The sequence below is a fragment of the Anopheles stephensi genome, chromosome 2 (genome assembly GCF_013141755.1).
Source record: "Anopheles stephensi strain Indian chromosome 2, UCI_ANSTEP_V1.0, whole genome shotgun sequence".
NCBI classification, from domain to species: Eukaryota; Metazoa; Arthropoda; class Insecta; order Diptera; family Culicidae; genus Anopheles; species Anopheles stephensi.
Genome location: NC_050202.1, coordinates 49,632,001 through 49,653,431, shown reverse-complemented (window position 1 = coordinate 49,653,431; position 21,431 = coordinate 49,632,001). Strand labels below are relative to the sequence as shown.

At 47.0% G+C, this 21,431-nt stretch overlaps 4 protein-coding genes across 6 annotated transcripts; 3 read left to right on the top strand and 1 right to left on the bottom strand.

The window, feature by feature from the left end:
* Window positions 1-65: 65 nt before the first annotated feature.
* LOC118502521 (gamma-tubulin complex component 3) lies at window positions 66-3,259 on the top strand. The gene is made up of 3 exons (XM_036034782.1): window positions 66-229; window positions 379-563; window positions 634-3,259. Exons 1-3 carry the CDS (start codon window positions 145-147, stop codon window positions 2,923-2,925), a joined length of 2,562 nt encoding a protein of 853 aa, XP_035890675.1. The 5' UTR covers window positions 66-144; the 3' UTR covers window positions 2,926-3,259.
* Window positions 3,260-3,380: 121 nt separating this feature from the next.
* LOC118502522 lies at window positions 3,381-3,891 on the top strand. 2 transcript variants are annotated; one of them, XM_036034784.1, is made up of 2 exons: window positions 3,381-3,469; window positions 3,552-3,891. In XM_036034784.1, the coding sequence occupies exon 2, from the start codon at window positions 3,578-3,580 to the stop codon at window positions 3,806-3,808; it is 231 nt and encodes a 76-aa protein (XP_035890677.1). In that variant the 5' UTR covers window positions 3,381-3,469; window positions 3,552-3,577; the 3' UTR covers window positions 3,809-3,891. The 2 variants fall into 2 exon arrangements, with proteins under 2 accessions (XP_035890677.1, XP_035890676.1); XM_036034783.1 differs by having other exon boundaries at window positions 3,382-3,469; window positions 3,524-3,891.
* An 807-nt stretch (window positions 3,892-4,698) lies between these two features.
* Window positions 4,699-20,346, top strand: LOC118502519 (SH2B adapter protein 2). 2 transcript variants are annotated; one of them, XM_036034779.1, is made up of 5 exons: window positions 4,699-6,032; window positions 15,597-15,728; window positions 15,817-16,050; window positions 16,124-17,332; window positions 19,584-20,346. In XM_036034779.1, the coding sequence occupies exons 1-5, from the start codon at window positions 5,505-5,507 to the stop codon at window positions 19,866-19,868; spliced, it is 2,388 nt and encodes a 795-aa protein (XP_035890672.1). In that variant the 5' UTR covers window positions 4,699-5,504; the 3' UTR covers window positions 19,869-20,346. The 2 variants fall into 2 exon arrangements, with proteins under 2 accessions (XP_035890672.1, XP_035890673.1); XM_036034780.1 differs by lacking the exon at window positions 19,584-20,346 and having other exon boundaries at window positions 4,700-6,032; window positions 16,124-17,765.
* LOC118502520 (peptide deformylase, mitochondrial-like) lies at window positions 20,014-21,308 on the bottom strand. Its single transcript, XM_036034781.1, has 2 exons — window positions 20,752-21,308; window positions 20,014-20,689 (listed from the first exon to the last, which is right to left on the bottom strand). The coding sequence occupies exons 1-2, from the start codon at window positions 21,130-21,132 to the stop codon at window positions 20,375-20,377; spliced, it is 696 nt and encodes a 231-aa protein (XP_035890674.1). The 5' UTR covers window positions 21,133-21,308; the 3' UTR covers window positions 20,014-20,374.
* Window positions 21,309-21,431: the final 123 nt, after the last annotated feature.

Here is a 21,431-nt window from a genome sequence, read left to right as displayed (position 1 = left end):
TATATGAAATACAAAATTTTTTGCATAACATTCGTAACAACAAACGTCACTTTGAGCATCCCGCCATTTCTGACATCGATACCACTGTACAGGAAAAACGGCGTAGTGCAGCGAGTCGCCCCCGATTAGGCGATCAATACAAAAATGAACCGAAATCAACAGCCCAACTTTCCGGTCATTTACGAACTCCTCAAGCAGCTGTGCCAGAATCTCGCCGGAGACCGTTCAAGTAAGTGATTTCGTGCATCGCGCAAAACCCCAAGCCTCCACTTTCGACCCACACAAAATATCAACCCCATCGGGGAGCGTCTTGTTGGCAGCTGGTTTGTTGTTTTGTTTCGTTTTCATCAACGCGTTTGTTGTTCCTATTTGTTGTAGACGATGTGTTAAAAGAAGTGACCCGGCTCATCAAACACAAACCGAACTCGATCGTCAACTATGGTGCCACATCGGTTGCGGCAAGTGAATCTATGATAGTGGCGCGTATCAACCGGCTGCTAGCCTCCAGAAGCCAAGCAAGCGTGAACGTTTTCAATGGCTTTTACGACGAGCTGGTGTCGATGGTAAGTGTTTCCCCCTCGAAACCGTATTGAGGAAATGGAGATAAATGGTCACGTTTGTTTACACTTTTAGACCGAAAGCAAACAAAGGACACCTATTTTGGAGTTCCTGTTCCATCTCGCTGATTCCGACAAGAGTGCCTGTGCCAGCGGTCTTAAGGTAGATTTGCGGAATGATGCAGGCTTTGCGGGGACGCTGGACAGTGTGTTTTCGAAGCTGAGCGTAGACTCGGGCATCGGCGGCAGCGAACGGTTGATGAAATCACGGTCCGGTGGCACCGTGTCCGGTTCGACCGGCAGTCTCTGTGACACGAAAGCATTGGTAGCGGATGATGCACAGCTTCAGATTGCCGATCGTAACGAGCTGGAGGATCTGCTGATACAGGACGCCATCTATGCTTGCACGGGCATTGAGGGCAAGTACTTGCGCAAGAACTTCGTGACGGGTGAATTCAAGCTGCACCACATTCACGGGCGAAATCTGAACGCCTGCGATGCCGGAATGTTGTTACGGTTGGCCGAAGTCGGCTACTTCTACAACAAAGTGTCGCGATTCATCAACCCCAAAAGTGATGCGTACTTGATGGGCAACTTTGGGCAGGGATACATCACGGCGTTACAGAAAGAGCTGACCAACTATTACGGGTTGATTGCGAATCTGCAGGAGAATCTGGACCGTCAGCGGCAGACGGGCGACAGTGCCGAACGGATGACGCTCATCCGCACGATGGTGTGGCTTGTCGAACCGATGGAACGTCTGCAGTGGTTGGCGGTAATCTCGGAAGCGTGCCGTGAGGTAAAGGGAGGCGCACTCGCTTCCGCTATTCACAAATTTATCTGGCACGGCGACCCGATGGTACGAACGATCTCGCGTGAACTGTTGCAATCCGCCTGCATACCGTTGCAACAGATGCTTACACAGTGGCTAACGGATGGTAAGATCGTTGATCCGCACTGTGAGTTCTTCATCGAGGAGCTGACGGACGTTGGGTACAATCGGCTGTGGCACGACGAGTTTCGCCTGCGCCCCTCAATGGTCCCCTCGTTCATCTCGGACACGCTGGCAAAGCAGATACTGGTCATAGGGAAGAGTATTAACTTTTTGCGCGAAATTTGCAAAGACCGTGCCCCCGTACCGGAGCGGACCGATTTGAAGAAATGTCTCAACGAACATCTGGACTACCTGTACAGCGCGCACAACAACACCGAGCTGCACGTGCTTATCGACAGTGTGTACCTCAAAACGTCGAAGCGTGTGCTAGACATCGTGCTCGGGCCTCACCAACTGTTTGACCATCTGAAGGCGATGCGTGACTATCTGCTGTTGGGGCAAGGCCACTTTGCGGATGTGCTGATGGAAAATCTAAAGGAGGAGCTGGATCGCCCGGCCAAGGACATCTATCAGCAGGAGCTGTTTTCGATTGTGGCGGCTGCGGTGCGCAAATCGGCCGCCGAACAAGAGGAACCCTCTGTGCTGAACTATCTGGATGTACACTTTCTCAAACCCTGTGAGGGTGATACCGGTTGGGATGTGTTCTGCCTAACGTACAAAGTGACGGGACCGTTGGTAACAATCTTCCAGCCTGTGCAGTGCACCTATCGCGCCCTGTTCAAGCAGCTGTGGAATATGAAGCGCTTCGAATTCATTCTGTACGGCATCTGGCGCAATCACATGCTGAGCACGAGATGCTACAAGCCCATCGCGAACGACATTAGCGTGGTCAAGCAACACCTGCAGACGTACTGCTCGAAGATGATCAACATCATTACGCAGATGCAGTATTACATCCTGTTCGAGGTGATCGAGTGTTCCTGGGAGCAGTTCAGCGCACGCGTCAAGCAGGCAAAGGCGCTGGACGATGTGCTGGAAGCGCACGACAAGTTTCTGGAACGGATCCGCACCGGCATCTTCTCGGATCAGTCGACAATTTTGTTTAGCAACTGTCTGGAGAAAATATTCAGCTCCGTCCGCAAGCTCGACGAATGGCAGATGAATTTCTACAAACTGTGCAATCGCGAAATGGACGCGCGGAAAGCGTTCGACGAGTACATCAAATCGAGCGAAGCGAAGGGTACGTACGGCGTAAATGCGGAACGGGCGCTCGAGCGCGACGAGGAGCTGCAGGACTTTGAAGCGAAGTTGATGCAGTGCCAGCAGGCGCTCGCCGAGATTGGGGTGGAGTACGAAAACTCGGTGGGCCACTTCCTGTACCAGCTAGCCGTATCGCCGATGGAGTCGTTACCGCAGCTGTGCATGCGGCTGGACTATAACGAGTATTACAAGCACCGGGATGAGCGGTTAAGCGTACCGCTCACGTTTCAGCATATGCGCAAAAGCATGGCCAATAACTTTGGTCGCAAATGATCGAGCGAGACCGAGGAGCAGGTGTGCCAGGAATGTTCCGTGCAAGAGCCAGCGCCGGCCGATGTACTGGACCGGTCCGATCTGCTGGTTGTGAAACCGTCGCGTAAGCATGCGCTCGACGTGCTTATCCACAATCGTTCGCCGTGGTTAATGAAATACAATTGCTGCGATCTTATGTAGGTGCTGTGTTTCCGTGCGATGGTAGCGAAGGTATTCGCTTCATTCGGTTTTATTGCGCAAGAATGCAGTTGTGTCTGTGCCAATTAGCGCTTTCTTCGTTTGTTTTTGTCGTTTAGAGGTTAACACACAATAAACAATGTTCTGGCCAATTTTATACATGGCTTTTCGTTTTATTAATGAAATACAATGCGAAAATCTGTGTGATTCAACGTATTCAATTTCAAATTGCAAGGTAACGGAATTGTGCACACCTTTGGCAAGAATGTTCTATGCACCTTGCTGAATAGGCGTACCGCTGTCACTTTGACAGCGTCCGAAAGGTGCGAAATATCGCGAAAAAGCAAAACACGATTACGTGAATATAGTGAGTAGCAAATGTGTTTTGGAAGAAATTTACTACAAATAGAGAAATTTTCAGCCTCATTTGCTTTCCGTTTGCGGTGTAGATCAGCCGTGCTTTACCGACGCAAAGATGGCAGCGTCGTCTCAGGCTAGCCGCGGTCTTACGGCCCTTTTCAAGCGCGGATGGAACGAGATCCCCGAAGTGGTCGGCTCGTCAGTGATTGCCCTGATCGGAATCGGTCTCAGCGTGGTCGGATTGACCAACTACTACCGCAAAGACGCCGACAACCGCCGCTACAAGCTGACGTACGTTGTGATGCGTCCGGACGATCCTCGAGCGGCACGCATTCGCCAAGATTAGAATGTACGTTCTGGTTGGTTGCTGCACGGTTCTAGATCATAAATAAATAAATTGTGTGCCTACACATGTAACAGGCTCCTGTACATTGCATTTATTGTATTGTGACGTTGTGATAGAAGATGACTAGTGCTCTACATGGTATCTCATTGCATTCGCGCCTTCCGTACAGCATCAATCTTATCCAGCAGCACCTGTTTTGCTTCCAAGTCTTCCTTGTTCAGGCGGTCACGTTCCTCCTCCAGGCCGGTCATGAACTTATCCCTGTGCAAATAAGAGCTGTGAGTGGCAATGTACGTGTTGAATCTATGCGTGACCACTAACCGATTGTAGAAAGCCAATCCAAAGCCTAGCAGTATACTCCCAAACAGAATGGGAAAACGGAGAGCGGTTCCAGCCGGATAGGACATTTTTATTTATGCTAAATGCAACACAACCAGTACGAAAACAAATCTTTTGACAGCTGGACGCATAGTGGGCTGCGGCACGACCCACGAGCAATTTGCTGACAAGATAAATAATACTATTCAGCTATTTTATTTGCAGGTGTGGATTGGAAATATATGCTAAAAATCACATAAATTCACACAATTCTAATGCACTAACATGTCTAGGATGATAGAAAAAAATGAATAGCCTGATTGGAAGTTGTAATAAAATTTTCAAAAATGTTGTGCAATCACCTGCGGAAAGCTGTAAAATGATTGAAAATTCTCGGATTCCCTTTGCAATAACAAATAACCTATTTGAAAGCGAGTTAATAACATACAAAAACGAATAGAATAAAACACAAAAAACCGGTTTTTATGATGCGCATTTTAAGTTGTAGTGCGCCTTGCACAAGGGTTATTCAGGCGCGGTAGTTCGACAAATGGTCAAACCGCATGACCACCGGACACTCCACAGTGCCAGTGTAGCCACGGGCATAGGAAAAAAGTTTACAACATCACGGGAATAGACAGAATAATAAAAAATCTACACTGAATTAAGATTTCTATCACGAGTTCAATGCATGCAGTGTGTGTGGTAGTGCGCGGTGCGGCCAGTTAAAGTGGGCAGACACACCAGCAAAGTCGGCCAGCCCGTTTGGTGCGTTCGGTGAAAGAGAGCGATTGGAAGTGCTTCCCCGCGGTGCCAAGAATCTAGCCGACAGAGCAGTCTCCTCACATTTCGGTAGCGCATATTCTGGTAACTCGTTTACCAGCCCAGTGCCGCACGTCGCCGTATCGCAGCCGTGTTAGGGCGAGCGTGCCGTATTATCATCCCGTGCCCGCCCCGAGGCCAATGATAATTTGGGCCGGAAGAAGAATGCTTTCGCGTGTGTCCGAAGATGAAAATTGGGTGGAGATGGTTGTTTGCGAGAAGCCAAACCCCGTGCAGTTCGAGTGAAAAGTGAGCAATCTGTTACGATTAGCGCATCCCATGGTCGTCGAGACACCATAATCGAGGCCCCAGGTACCCGCAGTGAAGGCACAGTGTTCGCGTGTGTGTGTGTGAGTGAGTGAGATTTTTCGTGCCAGTCAGTACTGCATCGTGTTCCAGTGTATCGCTGTTATCCGGAACCGGGGTGAAAACCGTGCCCGAACCGTCGGGCAGGTGTTGTGCAGTGTAACGCGGGGTGGGTGAAAGGAGTGCCGTGTGAGGAGCGCGTGTGTGTGTGGGGGGGGTCTAGAGCAGCGTGGGAGAAAAATAAACAAAAATGATGGCCAATTTGACAGATGGTGGTGATCAAAGTTTTTGCAATGTGACAGTTCCGCAGCAGCCGCAGCAACAACAGCAACAGCATCAAATATCAAACGTTGGTGGAGTGGGCGGTGTGGGTGGGGGCGGTGCCAGCGGGAATGTGTCGCATGCCGGCAACGCCTTGCACGTAGGCGGCATGGGCGGTGCGGGTGGCGGTGTGGGTGAAGGTGAGGGCGAGAGCGTATTGGGCAGTGGGGCTACCACAACAGCATCGTCGATGGCGCTGATGGGATCGATGACGCCGACGGCATCCACCACGACGCTGACGGCAACGCCGACCGTTGGAACGTGGACGGAATTTTGCGAGCGTCACGCACGGGCGGCCGCAGCGGACTTTGCCCGGGCGTGCGTAAATTACGTCACCAACAATCTGCCGGAAGTGGCCCGCCACACGATCTCCCATCGGGATTTTATGCGCCGGTTTGTCCACTGCTTCGAGTCTCGCTTCGAGGACGAGTTTCAGCGCCGAAAAGCGCAACCTAAGGTGGGTCCTTTTTACCAGCGTGCTTTCCTTTGTAGCCTACTAGCCCAACATACATTGCCGTAGTCGAGCGAAGGATGTGTGGATGGGGAAAATACCGTATCGCTGTTTATCGCGTCCGAATGGGTTGATAATGCCGGGGCAGTCGCGTTAACAAAGGCACACACACACGAAATGCGTATCCAGGATTGAAAACAGATGAACTGCTCGCGAGCCATAATTGAGGCTGCCGCAGGATATCGTTGTTAGACACAACAAGCAAGATACAATTATAGAACAGACAGACAAACAGACAGTGTGGCAATGAAGATTGGTCACTGAAAGTGAGTTCCCTTTTTGAAGTCCTTTTGCTAACTCTTGGAAACTGTGTGTTCGCCAACAATGAAGTAGCGCACATTCCAACCAAACAAAACAGCAAAACAAACGCCAACACACAGAAGACCTGTTCTTCTACTGCTTGTGAACAGCAGCCGCCAACGTCATCGATCACACGAACTGTGCAATCAAAGCAGGCCATGCTGCTGCTGACGCATACATGTATTTGCAACCTGACCTGGGGCGATGTCAGCAGCATCCATTGAACCTCCGGTCCACCAGTACCGAGTGTTTTTAATAGTAGCGCCCGACGCACGGGTTCATTCATAACAATTTTCGTAACTAATCTCTCCTCGCTCTTGCCGCCTCCGGATCTTGCGAACCAACAACACAAAGAGCAGCAGCAGTGTTGTGTTGGTGTTTGTTGACTGCTCTTCGCGTCCGTTCTATCTCTCTCTCTCTCTCTGTTCACGGCTTTCCGCTCGGTGTCTACTTTTCGAATCGCTGCCTACCAACTTCATTTCATTTGCGTAAGGGTTTTAGCCATCCTTCGACGACCACTCCACCTTCAACGACACATTCAACCACGGGGGCGTTCCATTCCTTCGTGGAAGATCCATGATGGTCCATTTTCCGGAACCCCCCCCCCGGCCCTTCAAAGAAACTTTCCATCGCGAATCCCACACGCATTGCAAAATTGGTGCACAAATAATAGAGAAAATGATCTGTACCAAAGGAAAGCAGGCACACACTGTTGCTTGGGCATACTTTGGTATGGAGGAAGGCAGGTGGACACCGTGTAAATGGATTATAAATGTTTTCTTATCAATCGCTTCTTCTAAATTGTACTTTATAGTACGATTACGTTTCTTTCACATATACAACACTAATACAGTATGTGCTACTAGAGTCTGGAAGCTGGAGCCGTGCTTATATTGGGATATTATAATTTAAGCAAACGAGCGACATCTTCTTGTTCCTTGGCACTACAACCTTTTACCCATCGTCAGTCCTGCGTACGGGGAGGCGCTCTGGATGGGATTTGAACCCCTGTCCTACCTTGTGAAGACTGGCGCCGTTATCGCCTCTGCCACCGGACAGCCCCAACAAGCGACATCAGCGAGGAAAATCTGTTAAGCCATACCTCAAAAACAGTTGACACGTTAAAAACTGTATGTCCTAGATCTTGCAATGTTGTGGCCTTCGACAACTTGCTTCCTTGACTTAGTTCCCACGCATCAGGATAGTCAGTCCGGCGGGATGAAATATCGGGTCCTGGAGTGTGTATGTCCTGTTTGAAACAAGTTGGTTAAATTGGCAAATATGTAGCGAAAATAGAGAGATATGTTCTGAGACTACCAAATCTAGCAAAAAATGATAAAGAAAATAGAGGATTTATCCTTAATGTCCTTTATCCTCATTGCAACTTTACCACTCTAAAGCATTGATCCAAAGGTTATGGCATCCGTATGAACGGCGTGAAAAATATCCTTGGGCAAGATATACATCGTTGTCATTCTGTGGCCAAGAAGGGGTAGCAACTGATTGCTGAAGCTTAGAAAGAGCTAAAAAGCTATTGTTAAGGACCTATCAGACTGAAAAAATCTGCTCGAGAAGGGCCCGAGTATGGCAATATTTTTGTAGAATACTTCTTGGATATAGGATTGAAGTAGCATTGAACTAATTAAGTTATCAGCTTTAGTTTTATTTGCAGTGCCGTCCAAAGTAACACAATTTTTTTAGTGGACATACCTTTTTAATTTGTTTAAGCTATGTCTCTTCCTTGTTTTAAATATGCAAATTTTCGGTTGCGTTTAGCAAATTCTAATCAACGAAACCAAAAAATCAATTATAATTCCAAGAGCTATCTAAAAATTAAAATAAAAAGCATTGATGGTCGTCACTGATTTGTCGTAGAAACTTTAAAAAAGCTCGGTAATACTTCGGTAAAACATTTCCTTTTGATTAATCAAATTCTTCAGGATCTTCAGATCAACAAAAATCCTTATAAAACAGATTGAAACGTGTTATTTGCTAGCATCACGATTATATCACGACTATATATATTCAATATTTACATAAAAAAAGAATTAAGTACATGTTTATGATTTTCTTCACGCCGGTAGCCGATTCGCGGCGAACCAAAGACAACACAACACGTTCAACAAAACCAAGCACCTTGACTAATGCGCGCCCGGATGTACTCTGACCGGCGGCCACTTATCAAATCATTTACACAAGACACACTCTCCTCATTCCTTGGTTACAAGGAAGGGAGCAGGGTAAGGTGTGATAGTGTGAGGGACCCGATGGGCGGTATATGGGCTAGGGCGAAAAGGTGTCTATTTTGGTCTCCTTATCATTGGGTGCATACTTATTTCGGAGAATGCAGTCATACTGTTGGGTGTGGGCAACTTGAACCACCTTTCATACCACTCAGTTTGAATGTAATGAAATCAGATACACATTTCATTGGAATCCGCGATGAGATATGGGAGTTCCTGGTGTTCCTGGACATTGGGGTTTGGGGTCTATTGCTAAATACTAGCACAACGTTTTAAATTGATTAGTATGTGGTAAACAATTTGTTTGGATGTTTGGGTTTTATGAGGCATGGCGTTTAAGGGTGTTTTCTTTACTTTAACACTGTTCGGCTCGATTGACAGATTTTAATTGCCATAGCATAACTTCAAAGTGACGCATGAGAGAACCGTGTACCATATAGAATCACTTCAACAATAATTTTTACCATCTTTATCTATGCTATTTACAATACGGATTTGTTTCTCGTATTTATAGGTAAAATAGATTAAGTAAACTTATTATTTGATAGTAGATGAGCTTACAATAAGTGTTCCGATGGTATGTGGCATATGCGACAGGGTATTGAACCACACCTGGAACACCTCTCCTTACGGCAGGACTGATCCAACTATGGGTAAAATCAAATCAAGGATGCCAGAAATAGTGGGTCCAGGCCTTTCGAGGTTGTCGAGGCTAAAGAAGAGGTTTTGGTAAATATTTTTGAATTATTTAGCACAGTAAATGTATTCGTTTTTATTATAAAAGTATCATTTTTAAACCGAATTATGAAAAGATTTTGGTGGAATAATCAAACAAGGATAGGATGTGCGAATTCGTTTTAGCGCCATCTATTGGTTGGTGCAAGAACTGTTAAGCTGTTGCTTTTTCTATACATACTGCTATTAAATGTGTTTAAGCATTTGTTACGCAGTTTTCTGTCGTTGTCCTAATTTTATTACAGTTTTAAATGTGTACCACTTATTTTTGTCCTATTTTTCAGTTGGTTTCCGATTGTAACTATTAATGTACTAAATCATGTTACATCGCATATTTGTCAATCCTAGAGTTACACTCACATTATATTTTTCCACATCTTATGTATTCACTGTAAATCGTAACAATTTCCTCTGCTTGGTTTAAAAACCTCCTAAGCTTTGCCTACCGTTTCTGGTTTACTACACTTGTTGATACGACGTAGTTGGGTAGTCAGTCCTCACACGGTTTTGATGGTATTTGATGGTAAACATCTCCTGCCGTGCGAAACTAGCACCTCTGCGGGCTGCACCCTAATATATTCGGACCGTAAAATCCTCAGTATTATTACACCAAGGATACTGTAATAGAAGTACCTTAAAATAAAATATAAATCATCTCATGTTTGGAATCCAATGAAAACTGCTTGACTGTGAACAAAAACCATTTTAAAATAACAATTAAACACATGTTTTTACTACAATACATAATGGATGGATGGTGGAATATTGCAGGTCCGTTGTGGAAATATGCAAACGTATAATTGAATTTTTCCTACAGCAAGAGGATATTTGCAATATAACAGTAGCATTTTGCAATCAGCTAAAGACCTAAATAATAGTAATTAAATCAAGGTTTCCAGCTTATTCAAGTTAATCACGTTTCACTGTAAACAGTACGGTGTGCAGAAATAAACAAAAAATTCGATGGCATTCCAAAATTTAACAGTTTTTGTAGGATTACAACTACTTCTTCTACACCTTCGGCACTACAATCTCGAAATCTCTTTCTGTATCTTTAATTTACGCCCGTGGATTTTTAGTCGGTTCTGTTTATAGGGAGGCGGTCCGGATGGGATTTGATCCTCGGTTCTGTCGTGTGAAGTCCGGACCGCCGCTATCGTCGGTTTTGAACTTGCCCACAATTTCGTCTCAAGTGTCCCCTAAGTGAATGCAAGATTCCATTATATTATTGCAAAGTTCCGCAATGGATTTACAATATATTACTATTCATTTGCATAACTCTCCTTAGATATTCAAAAGAACCGGTACCAGTATATGGAAAGAAAACTTTTTAAGGTCGTTTACAAATAGTCAAAATTTTGTAACGAATTTTTAAATATTTAAAGAGACTGATAAAGATGAAAAACCCATGGAAGTTTTCGTACGTAGTAGGAATTTTGGCGTCTCGTCATAAATTATATATGTCTATGCGGGCCGGTGGCCGAAGCGACAGCTGCGCCAGTCTTCACACGGCAGGTCCGGGGTTCAAATCCCACCCAGACCGCCTCCCCGTGCGTAGGGCTGACTACTTTACTGCGGGTAAAATTAAGTCACAGAAACCCAGAAATGGCAGGCCGAGTCCTCGCGAGGTTGTAGTGTCAAGGAAGAAGAAGAAGATATATAATTAATTAATTAATTATAGTCTCGTCAAATTATAGGATTAACGTTTTCAGAACCTATAAAAAATGCCCAAAAATAATTACTTAATCTTTCTACAAAGAACAAAACCAATGCTTCATTCATCCCTATGCAGCGCAGTGCTCACTCGAATGTTGCATAACGCAATGTTTCTACCGGCATTCCCCGTTGGCATAATTACTGTTCCAACCAACACCACCGCAGTACGCACGTTCATTAGAATGCATCACTCAGTCGGTAGTTCGGTAGCAGCCATATTATTCAATCCGGATTCCAATCCAATATATATGTATTGCTAACGCGATGGCAGTGCAACCGACCGGCCCAGCAGAGAAACCCGTAAGAAGCCGCCGTTTCGATTCCCATAAAAGACGCGGATATGCGTGTCGGTATGCATGCAAGTCGCGACCGCAAATAGTGGAACCCCCCCCCCCCCCACCTGTTTGTCTGGGGTCTGCGGGTGGCCTTTTTCTGCCGTTGGCCTTGGCTTTACGCGTGCATGCCCTTCCCTTGCCGGTGTTGTGATTGTTGCTGCACGCCGGTTTTAATGGCCGCCAACACAACGGCAAGCAGGACAAGGGTAGGTGGTGCCCACCGAATGGAACCGTTTTCATTCATAAATTTCAAATCGCCACCACCGAACGGGGAGTGCGGGCCGTTGTCTGCCCAGTGCGTGTGCCCCCCCCCCCTTTTCTCGTGAACCACCCCCCAACCTTCGCATGAATGAATCGGGGTGGTTGTTGTTGGTGTGGTTTACCTATTCCCACCTCACCTAGCGGCCATCTTTTGGGGTTTCCTTTCACACGAAATGCTTGTTTGTGCAGTGCGCAAAGTGTGGCAAGGAATAATATGTGTTTGGTGTTTGGTATGGGAGGGGGATGGACGGCCCACCGATGCCTTTCTCGGCTATCGGCGAACGGGCGACTGTGGCGAGGAACAGGCACTCAACAAACTCTCGGAGATTAGTAGCCTGGGCGCAATACAACACCGCTGGTGGTAATGAACTTCGAGTGTGTTTACGCTTTGTAATAAAGCCACATTCATTCGTCCGGTCGTTAAAATGCTTCGGGAATGTTATCATCGCCCGCGGCGGCCGGCATCGAAATCCGATCTCATTGCAAACAGAATCGACGATGATCGCCGCCGGCACATGACAGACAGATTGTTTGGTGTGTGTGTGGCAGGATATTTCTTTTGTAGGCTTTTTGTTTTGTTTTGCTTTGTTTTCGCATATGATAACGTGAGGCTCAATGAAGTGATCACGTTGCATTTCGTGAGCGTTGCTGTGCACAATCGTGCTAATGGGGGAAGATGAACTCGGAATGAAACGTGGACCGTGCAGCAATCTTTGTTTTGCGGATGAATGAAAGAATATGCACCACTTGCAAGGGGGTGGATTATGCAGAGCTTAGGAGTTACTAGTTGAGTAGGAAATCCCCAACCAACATCGTGGATGCTGGAGAATCGGTATCTGCAACGGAGGATCACATGAGCTCATGATGTGATCTTCGGCACTCCTTCTTTGGCTCTACAAACTCAACAGACTTTGGCCTGCCGTTACTGACTTCTTTGGCTATGTTTAACTCTACGATGTATGGAACAAACGATACAAATCCTTAGTTTAAACTTTTTTGAGAGATATTCTGGGTTCCTTGCGAGTTGGAAGGTTCCTTGATGGAACCCGAAACCTTTAGTGCTTCCAGATCAAACGAAGAGACAAATCCGGATTCGGGCTGCCTCCCCGTACGCAGGACGTAACGATCAATGTTGAGCGATGTTAAGGTCATGTTAGGTAGTTCCGAACGAAAACGTTGTGGCAGGGACCTTAGCGAACCTGAACCTTCCCTGACGATAGGTTGAGCCTCTATCGCCAGTTGGAGCACATCGTTACCAGGATCAAAACCCAGGATTAAACTGATCCAACTTCGGTCAAAACGCTCTTCTGCCCGCTGTTCGATCAGTAGAAGAGCATACATCCCTAGTATCCCCCTCGGAATTGTTCAGGTCGTATTCCTAGTTCCAACGTATGTGGGTGGATCCGTGGGTGTAACGAGTCCCGGTCGAGCCGTATGTGTAGCAAAGCAAGCGTGAGTTCGACTCGTAGGTTCGGGTCGACTCGGGGGTGCAATGCGTTCGGGTCTAATCCATCAGTCGTCCTGAAATTGCTACGGGTCGATCCGAACTCGTTGCTCCCACGGGTCGAACTCGATTCCTGCAGGAATGAACTCGACTCCTGGTTGGTTCGTACAAGAGTCGGATCCATCACGAAACCTTAGTGTGATTGCTTACGGTGGCTCGGCCTCTGACGAGTCTGGTTTCCATCCAGCAACAATTCGTGTGATTTACTCTGCGGAAGTGGGTCTGTAACAGTGCAGTGGACAATTGGATTTGACTTGCCAGTTCTGCTCTCCGCGATCAATTGTTGTGTCCCGGCGAGATCATATATGGTCAACATGGCAAAAATCTTAAATTTGGGGAAAGGAGGAGATTTTGGCTGAGGAGGTAGGACGATTCCTTAAGGAACCTCCTGTTGAATAAACACCAGGTACACACTCTACAACAACTTAAGACCTGTGTACTTCCAAAAATGCCTAACGATTTTAATGTATCGCAATTATCTTTAGCTATGATGTTTAATGCCGTTACACCGAAGCGATAGCCATGCTTCTAAATTCTTTTGGCGATCAATCGCTTTTTAAAATTTCTGACGATCAATCGCTCTCCTACTTCTGGTCAAGAATTAATATTGAAGAAGAACCCTTATTGGTCCATACTAGTGATGTGCAAACTGAATCAGAATGAGTGAATGACTTAAATCTTAGCAATGAATTAGATGATTTAAATCATCACGAAGAGTTATTTCAACTCACCTCGTTTTAATTCACTCACCTCGTTTTAATTCACTCACCTCGTTTCTACTCACTAGAGAGTTAAATATCGTATTGGAATATCGCGAGTTCATTCCGATGCTCATTAACATTTTTTTTTTTGCTTCATTAACATTTTGCGATGCATTAACAAAGGTTTGCCCAAAGATCGCTTCGATATCATATAATAACTGACGAGCAGTATAGTTGAAAATTTTAGTGCGGCCGTATACACACAAGCGAAAGATCTACATAGTCCCTTTTAAAATATTTTTTTTTTATGAACAATCTGCCCTTCGGCTCGTTACCGTATTGTATTTTCTTAAATCATCGTGTGATCGTGACCAATGCGATATGCCAATACGATATTTAAGTCTCTAGTGAGTAAAAACGAGGTGAGTGAGTGGTTAGTCGGCACGGAGAGTTAAATCACCAATGAGTTATTTAACTCATGCGTGAGTTAAAACGCAGTGAGTGAGTGGCTAGTCGGCATGGAGAGTTAAATCATTATTCAAGAATAAACTCTAGTAGCGTGCCATGATCCGGTTCCTCCAAACACACTCATTTGAAGACACTTTTCGATGGAGAAGACAAAATGAGCACCGAGGGACAGTTAAAGCTTGTCTTCTTGAGACAGTACATAAAGGAGAACGAACAGGAGTTCTATACGTTCAGCAACGCCAGCTTCTCAGACACGATTGGGCACTACTGCCGATAGCCATGCATTGTCCAAGTATGTTTTAACCGTTTACTTGATTCTTTAACTGCGGCTCTCTTCTTCTTCTTTTTCTTCTTTGGCACTACAACCTCGAGACGTCTCGGCCTGCCATTTCTGGCTCTCTGTGACTTAATTTTACCCGTAGAAAAGTAGTCAGCCTTAAGTACGGGGAGGCGGTCTTGGATGGGATTTGAACCCCGGCCCTGCCGTGTGAAGACCGGCGCCGCTGTCGCCTCGGTGACCGGACCGCCGCTGCACCTTCACATCTTAAATAGAGATACTCACACGGACGGCTCATTATGTCCAACTTCTTCGTCTGAAGATAGAACTCTTCGGCGATGAAATGTAAAACCCGCAGCGACACATTTGCTTTCCAAAACCCATTGGACTTCAAACTTGGCACAACAACGGACAAGGACTATTGGCCTTGCACAGCAGTAACACGTGCTCAATTAACTCTCATCCTAACATCATCCTTCCGTCCTTCGAAAGTTGATTTTAGAATGGGTTTGTACGCAATACAGGCGAGTTGAACAAGCTCTGCTGCTGCTCCGTTGTTTTGTTGTTTGCTTTAATTTGCCCAGCCGTGGCCGTGAATGTGGATGATGGCAATGGTTGTGGCGACGCTGCGTGTTACAAATAGTAGATGAAATAAATTGAAGCTGATGGTTTTATTGGTTTACTGGTGTGTTGTCCAGTTGGTCGGTCGTTGAGTGGTGGTGGTGGTGGTGCACACGTTTCGCGGTTTGCTCTATCAGGCGATACCCAGGCCAGTGGGATATCGTGGTGGGGTGATGTGTCGTATGTGTGTCACTACCAACGGCAGGACACGAATTGGAACTTCCCTGGTATTGAGCCTGGTGTGAGGACCAGTAACGCAAAACCAATTCGTAATTTAATTAACTCTTTTAGATTAGATCATACTTGCTTCCACTCAAAACAATCACTTACACAATGCCTTCTTCCACAGACTGGAAACGGATCCGCTACGGTGCCAGAGGAGAGCGATTATTCCGAGGACACAGATTCGCCAAAAACCAACCACAAGCCGTTCTTCCGACGACTATCGTTCAAAGGGCTCCGAAAGGGCAAGGTGATTCATGTAAGCATCCACCCGGTGATGAGTTCCGCAACCGCCACGATTCGCCCATTCGGCAAACGTTGATCCTCTTGCTCTTGGCAATTTTCAGGCATTTTTCCACAAACAACACTCCGACGAGGTGGAGCTATCCGAGCGGCGCGCCAGCAAAACGAAGCTCGCCAAGATTGTGGTCGAATGTCGGAAGGAGGGCAACGTGAATTACCTTTCGCCCGAGAATCTCGACCAGCCCGGTTCGCAGAAGTGGGAAAAGTGTAAGCTGGTGCTAGTGAAGACGGTCTCCGGCTATATGCTGGAATTCTACTCACCACCAAAGTCACAAAAGGTATGGGGCTGTACGTGTACGCCAGGAAGCGAACCGGTGTGTAATGATGTCCTCAATAACTTACCTTTTCCAGCCCCGCAGCGGAGTGTTTTGCTTTATGATAACGGAAGCGCGCGAAACCACCGCCCTGGAGATGCCCGATCACGAGAACACGTTCGTGCTGAAGGCGGGCACCAACATGGAGTACGTCATCGAGGCCCGCGACACGGACGACATGCGCAGCTGGCTGGCCACGATACGCTACTGTATGCGTAGCACGCAAACGACTTCCGAACCATCCGATTCGACTGCCACGGATTTGATCACCAGCCTCAGCACGTCCATGTCGCACGGTGGCACCGGTATTCCAGCGACCCTGGCCGCCAGCGCGCTCGCCACGGACGTCAACAACCTCAGCCTAAATCAATCGCTAACGGGGGCGACCACCGGCGGCCCGACCGGCCCGTCGACCGTCGGTGCATCGAACGCACTGCCGGCCGGTAATGCCGGTGGTACGGTCAATGCAAACAGCAGCAACAGCACCACCAACAACAACAACAACTCCTCCCTTGCAACCGGGGCCAGCGCACCGGAGTTGCCACCCCGCCGGCCCGACGATCGGATATCGTCGTCCAGCAACTTCGAGCTGACGGAAAACGATCTGGATCTGTCGCACGAGCACGACACCGACCTGACGGCAATGATGCGCGAGTACCCCTGGTTCCACGGTACGCTGCCCCGCTTCGAAGCTGCCCAGCTGGTGCTGCGCGAAGGCATCTCTAGTCACGGCGTGTTCCTGGTCCGGCAGAGTGAAACGCGCAAGGGCGAGTTTGTGCTCACGTTCAACTTCCAGGGCAAGGCCAAACATCTGCGCATGACGCTGAACGATCTGGGCCAGTGCCGGGTGCAGCACCTTTGGTTTCCCTCGATCACCGAAATGCTCGAACACTTCCGGCAGCATCCGATACCGCTCGAATCGGGTGGTACGGCGGACGTGACGCTGACCGGGTACGTGCTTACCCCGCAGCACCAACAGTTTACCCAAGCCCAACAGCAGTCCCAGCAGCACCAGCAGCACCACCAGCAGCAGCAGCAGCACCAGCAGACCGGATTGCAGGCGGGCCCACAGACGGCCACCAGTAACAATTACTCCACCACGCTAATCGGTAGCAGTAGTGCGAACAGTAGCAATGCGAACGCCGGCGTTACCAACGTATCCTCCAATGCGGCCAGTGCGGCTTCCGGTACGGCAGCGGCCGGTAGTGCGACCGGCAACAGCAATCCCCAAACCAGCCCAAGACATGTGAGATATTAGAAACGTAAAACTGTGCGAAACACGCAAAAAAGAAGGGGGGGGGGAGGGGGGGGTGACGCATTACAAGAAATGCAACTACTATACGGGGTGGGAGCAGATATGGCGGGCAGAGCACTACTCTGGAGCCACAGAAAGGATGTCGATCAAATGGAATAAAACAAACAGAAAAAACATACACAGCCAACCAACACCACAGACACACTCACACACACACACCCCAATGCCCCCGATGCAGAGGACATTTGAATGCCGGAAGAAGGAAAAAACACACACACACACACACACAAACAGAAATACATTTCTATAAGAAACAGTGAGCGAACTGTGAAGCATTGAAGCCAAAATCAACAAAACATAAACAAAAACGAAAACGAATGCTTCCAACAAGCAAAAACAAATTTGTCTCTTCTATCTTACCTTACCTGTTTTGGTTGTTTTGTTTTTTTATTGGTAATTTTTTTTTTCTCACGCTCGTCTTCTGTACTTACCTTACTTTACCTTCGTGCTAGTTGTTGCTCGTGCTGTTTCTATATGCTATCGTTTTCTCGAGTTTGTTTCGCTGTTGTCGTTGTTGTTAAATTGCGAATGTGTATGTGTTCTTCTCGATGGCGTTGTGTTAGTGTTTTCTTTTTTCTCGCTGCATTATTTTACCATCAACCATCTCCGACGATACCCACGATGACATCGCTGGCGCCGAATCAGTTCACTAAGTAGTAACTGGCCCCGTGTTGTTTGGTATGTTCTATGTCTTCTTCTTCTTTTTTGGTTGTTTTAAATATTAGAACTCTCTCTCTCTCTCTCTCTCTCTCTCTCTCCGATCACCGAATAATGTTGTTGCGTTTCGTTGCGTACGGTCGTTGCGCTGTCTTGCGTTGTTATGTTGTGTTGTGCCAAGTGCTTGCTTGATTTCTCCGTTTGCTTCGACCGTTGCAGAAATTGGGAAGACGGTGGTTGCTAGGTAACGTAAGTTTTTTTTTCGACTCATTGTCCTTCTTTCAACAAAATATTTGTATCGTTGTTTGTCATTGGTTGCGTAGGGTAGTTCTCATTTATTGTTTTTTCTAAAAAATCGGTGATTTTTATTCCAATTTTTATCCAATTTCCAATTCTATCATGATTGTGTATTCGTGGATTTATCTATGTATTTTAAATACAGTGTCTCAGACGAAAATCCGGACACCTCACATTTGAATAATTTAACGTTTTTGTGGACCCATCACATTTTCTTGCTAATTATTAATAGAAACAAACATCAGGTCGAAACTGTATTGCCAAGAGGCTAAAATAGGCAAACGAGTGCGAAAAGAAGGCAAATAACGTTTCCAGGAGAGATGTTCTTTAGAGACTATCCAGAAAATTGCTTAGGAACTAGAGCACGGCTTTCTTTGGTATATAAAGGTAAACCAGAAAGTTTGAGGAGAAACTTTAGGTATTTCCCGAGTAATTGCTTATATTCTTTTTCTTCTTTGACCTAAACAACCTCTTAGTTCATTGCCTGCCACATTTCTGGTTTACTATACTTAATGCTACCACGTAGTTTGATAGTCAGTCCCTCGCGACGAAAGAATGGTCCGGATCAGATTTGAACCCCGGTCTTGCCGTATGAAGACCGACAGCGATGTCGCCTCTACCTCTATTATTGGGATAATAATCCAGGATAATTGAATCCAGATAGACCTTCCCAATCTCTTTCCTGTTCTTTAAAAACTCAACTCGTATTAGGTATTAGAGAAAAACAAATCAAAATATTAGCATCTTTTTAAACTAATCTAATTCCTACCAGTTCACCCTTCAATGCTATTCCTCAGCCAGCAAACTTCGGCGTTCACGCTCATTCACGCTCAGCCATTTGGAAAACGATTTTTGATCATTTTTTTGTGCAGATGATAGCATGAAGGTATCTTCAACGATAAGGGAACAATTTACTTCCATCCCTATGATAAGTAAATCGTCCTCAATTTCCGGATTTCCATTTGAGTCGCTGTGTCTTTAGCATGATCTTATGTGTTGAATGAATGCAACTACCCCAAAAAAAAAAAAAACCGATACAATCGCGCAACCTACACAAACACACACACATATACGAAAACGTGGTCGTGGCTTATCTGCCCCTTCGGTCTCCCCGTTCGCCCGGACTACCGAGATGTCCCGATCACAGCCTGATCAATGTATCTCTTTCTCTTTCTCTCTATCTTTCCGCTCGATGCGCATGGTCTGCTCGGATGTGTCGCACGGCAAGCCAACGCAAGCGATCACGCTGAACGGAAGCGTGCGGATCAAGACTTGTGATCTGGAGCTGTCGCTGCAAACGGTTCCGGTCGAGCAGATGAATTCGCATCTCCATCATTCCCATCACCAGCAGCAGCAGCAGCAGCAGCAACAACAAATGCATCTTCACACATCGTCACAGCAGCCAGGACCTAGTGGCGGCATGGGTCAGGGCACCGCTGCATCCGGTTCCCAGCAAACCGGCACCGGGGACGATGTGCAGCGGGCCGTCGATAATCAGTACAGCTACGTTTGAACGTAGTTTGTCCACGTTCCGTTTTAAGGCTGTAGTGTAAACTGTCGAACTGTTCTCGGTAATGTGTTACCCTTTCTGGTCTAATGCTGTGATATGATCACGTGCACCTCCTGTTTCGTTTAACTACAGCCTTAAAATACGCGTGGCGCTATACTCCAACCACTGCACAATGTCGCCGCGAATCTCAGCGTGGCAGGCGAAGCCAAAGGTGTGCTTGTTTTTAATTGTTGGCCAACAGAGACGATGATGCTAACGATCGCGTATCATAGCGAAGAAAACCCTACATGCATCCCATACCCATCGTGTCTAAATTATCTGCCCGGACATTGGTTTACCTACTCCACCGCCGCTATGTAATGATGTTTCCTATGTTTCGCGCCAAACAGTTGTTTCCGGTTTCCGTTGCGTATGATAAAACTAATAAAATCCGATCGTTGTGTTTGACAAAGCCAAACGCCAATGACGCACAGGCGCGTTCGCTGCGGTTCTTACCCTTTTACTCCTTCCTATTTATTTGCAAACGATAGCTTAATGCGTCCACTGTTCGCGTTCACCGCCTGCCAGCAGGTGCAGGTGAAACTTTTCCTATTCATAAGATCGGTGTAAACGACCCCGTTCAGGTGGTCCATCTCGTGCTGGGCAATGCGTGCATTCCAGCCTTTCAAGCGCAGCTCCTGGTGCCGGCCGGAAGCATCGAAGCCCGTTAGCAACACCTCACGGTAGCGGGCCACATCCGCCCGATAGCCGCGCACACTTTCGCACGCTTCCGTGTGGGTCACCTTTTCGTAGTTGAGCACTTTCAGTTCCGGATTTAAGCAAACCTACAATCGGGAGCGCGTGGTGATTATATCGAGATCGAAAGCAAGTTATCTCGGACATTTACCGTCAATGGTAGTGGTTCCATTTCGCGCAGCTTGTAATCCGCCTTGGTGTACTGGTCCCGCAGACCGTCCTTAAACTCCATCACGAACGCACGCAGCGAGAGTCCGAGCTGTGGTGCGGCCAGCCCCACACACTTGTAGGCACGCATCACCTTCACCAGATGGTTGACTAGATACTGTACTTCCGGTGATTGAAGCTCCTTTTCCGGGATCGGATTCGCTGGAACGCGCAGAACGGGATCACCGAGCTGCACGATGTGGTCGTACGGTGGTTCGTTGCTCTTCGGCTGCCACAAACTTTGATACCACTTGGCAAATGATTTGTCCAGCCGAACGCCGGTAGAAAGCGGTCGTATGCAGGATCTCATTCGTAATGAAACCATTTTTCGCTCTCGAAATCACTCCACTGTAAAGGAGTAACACTTGCACGACCGGCACGGACCTGTTGTTTACATAATGTTTACGCACATGACAGCAGCTGTCAAAATCAGCTGGTCCGGGCCCATGTGTGTGTGGGTTTTTTTCTTGCTGCAGGGAATGTTTTGATGGCGATTGAACGGCACAAGCAGGAGTACGCTAGAAGGCTAGAAAATACAGTGAAACACAGTCACATAATTATAAGTTATTAGACTTCTAGTTCTGTGCGGCTAGGTGGTAGAACCGGCACAGGACCGGAGTTCAA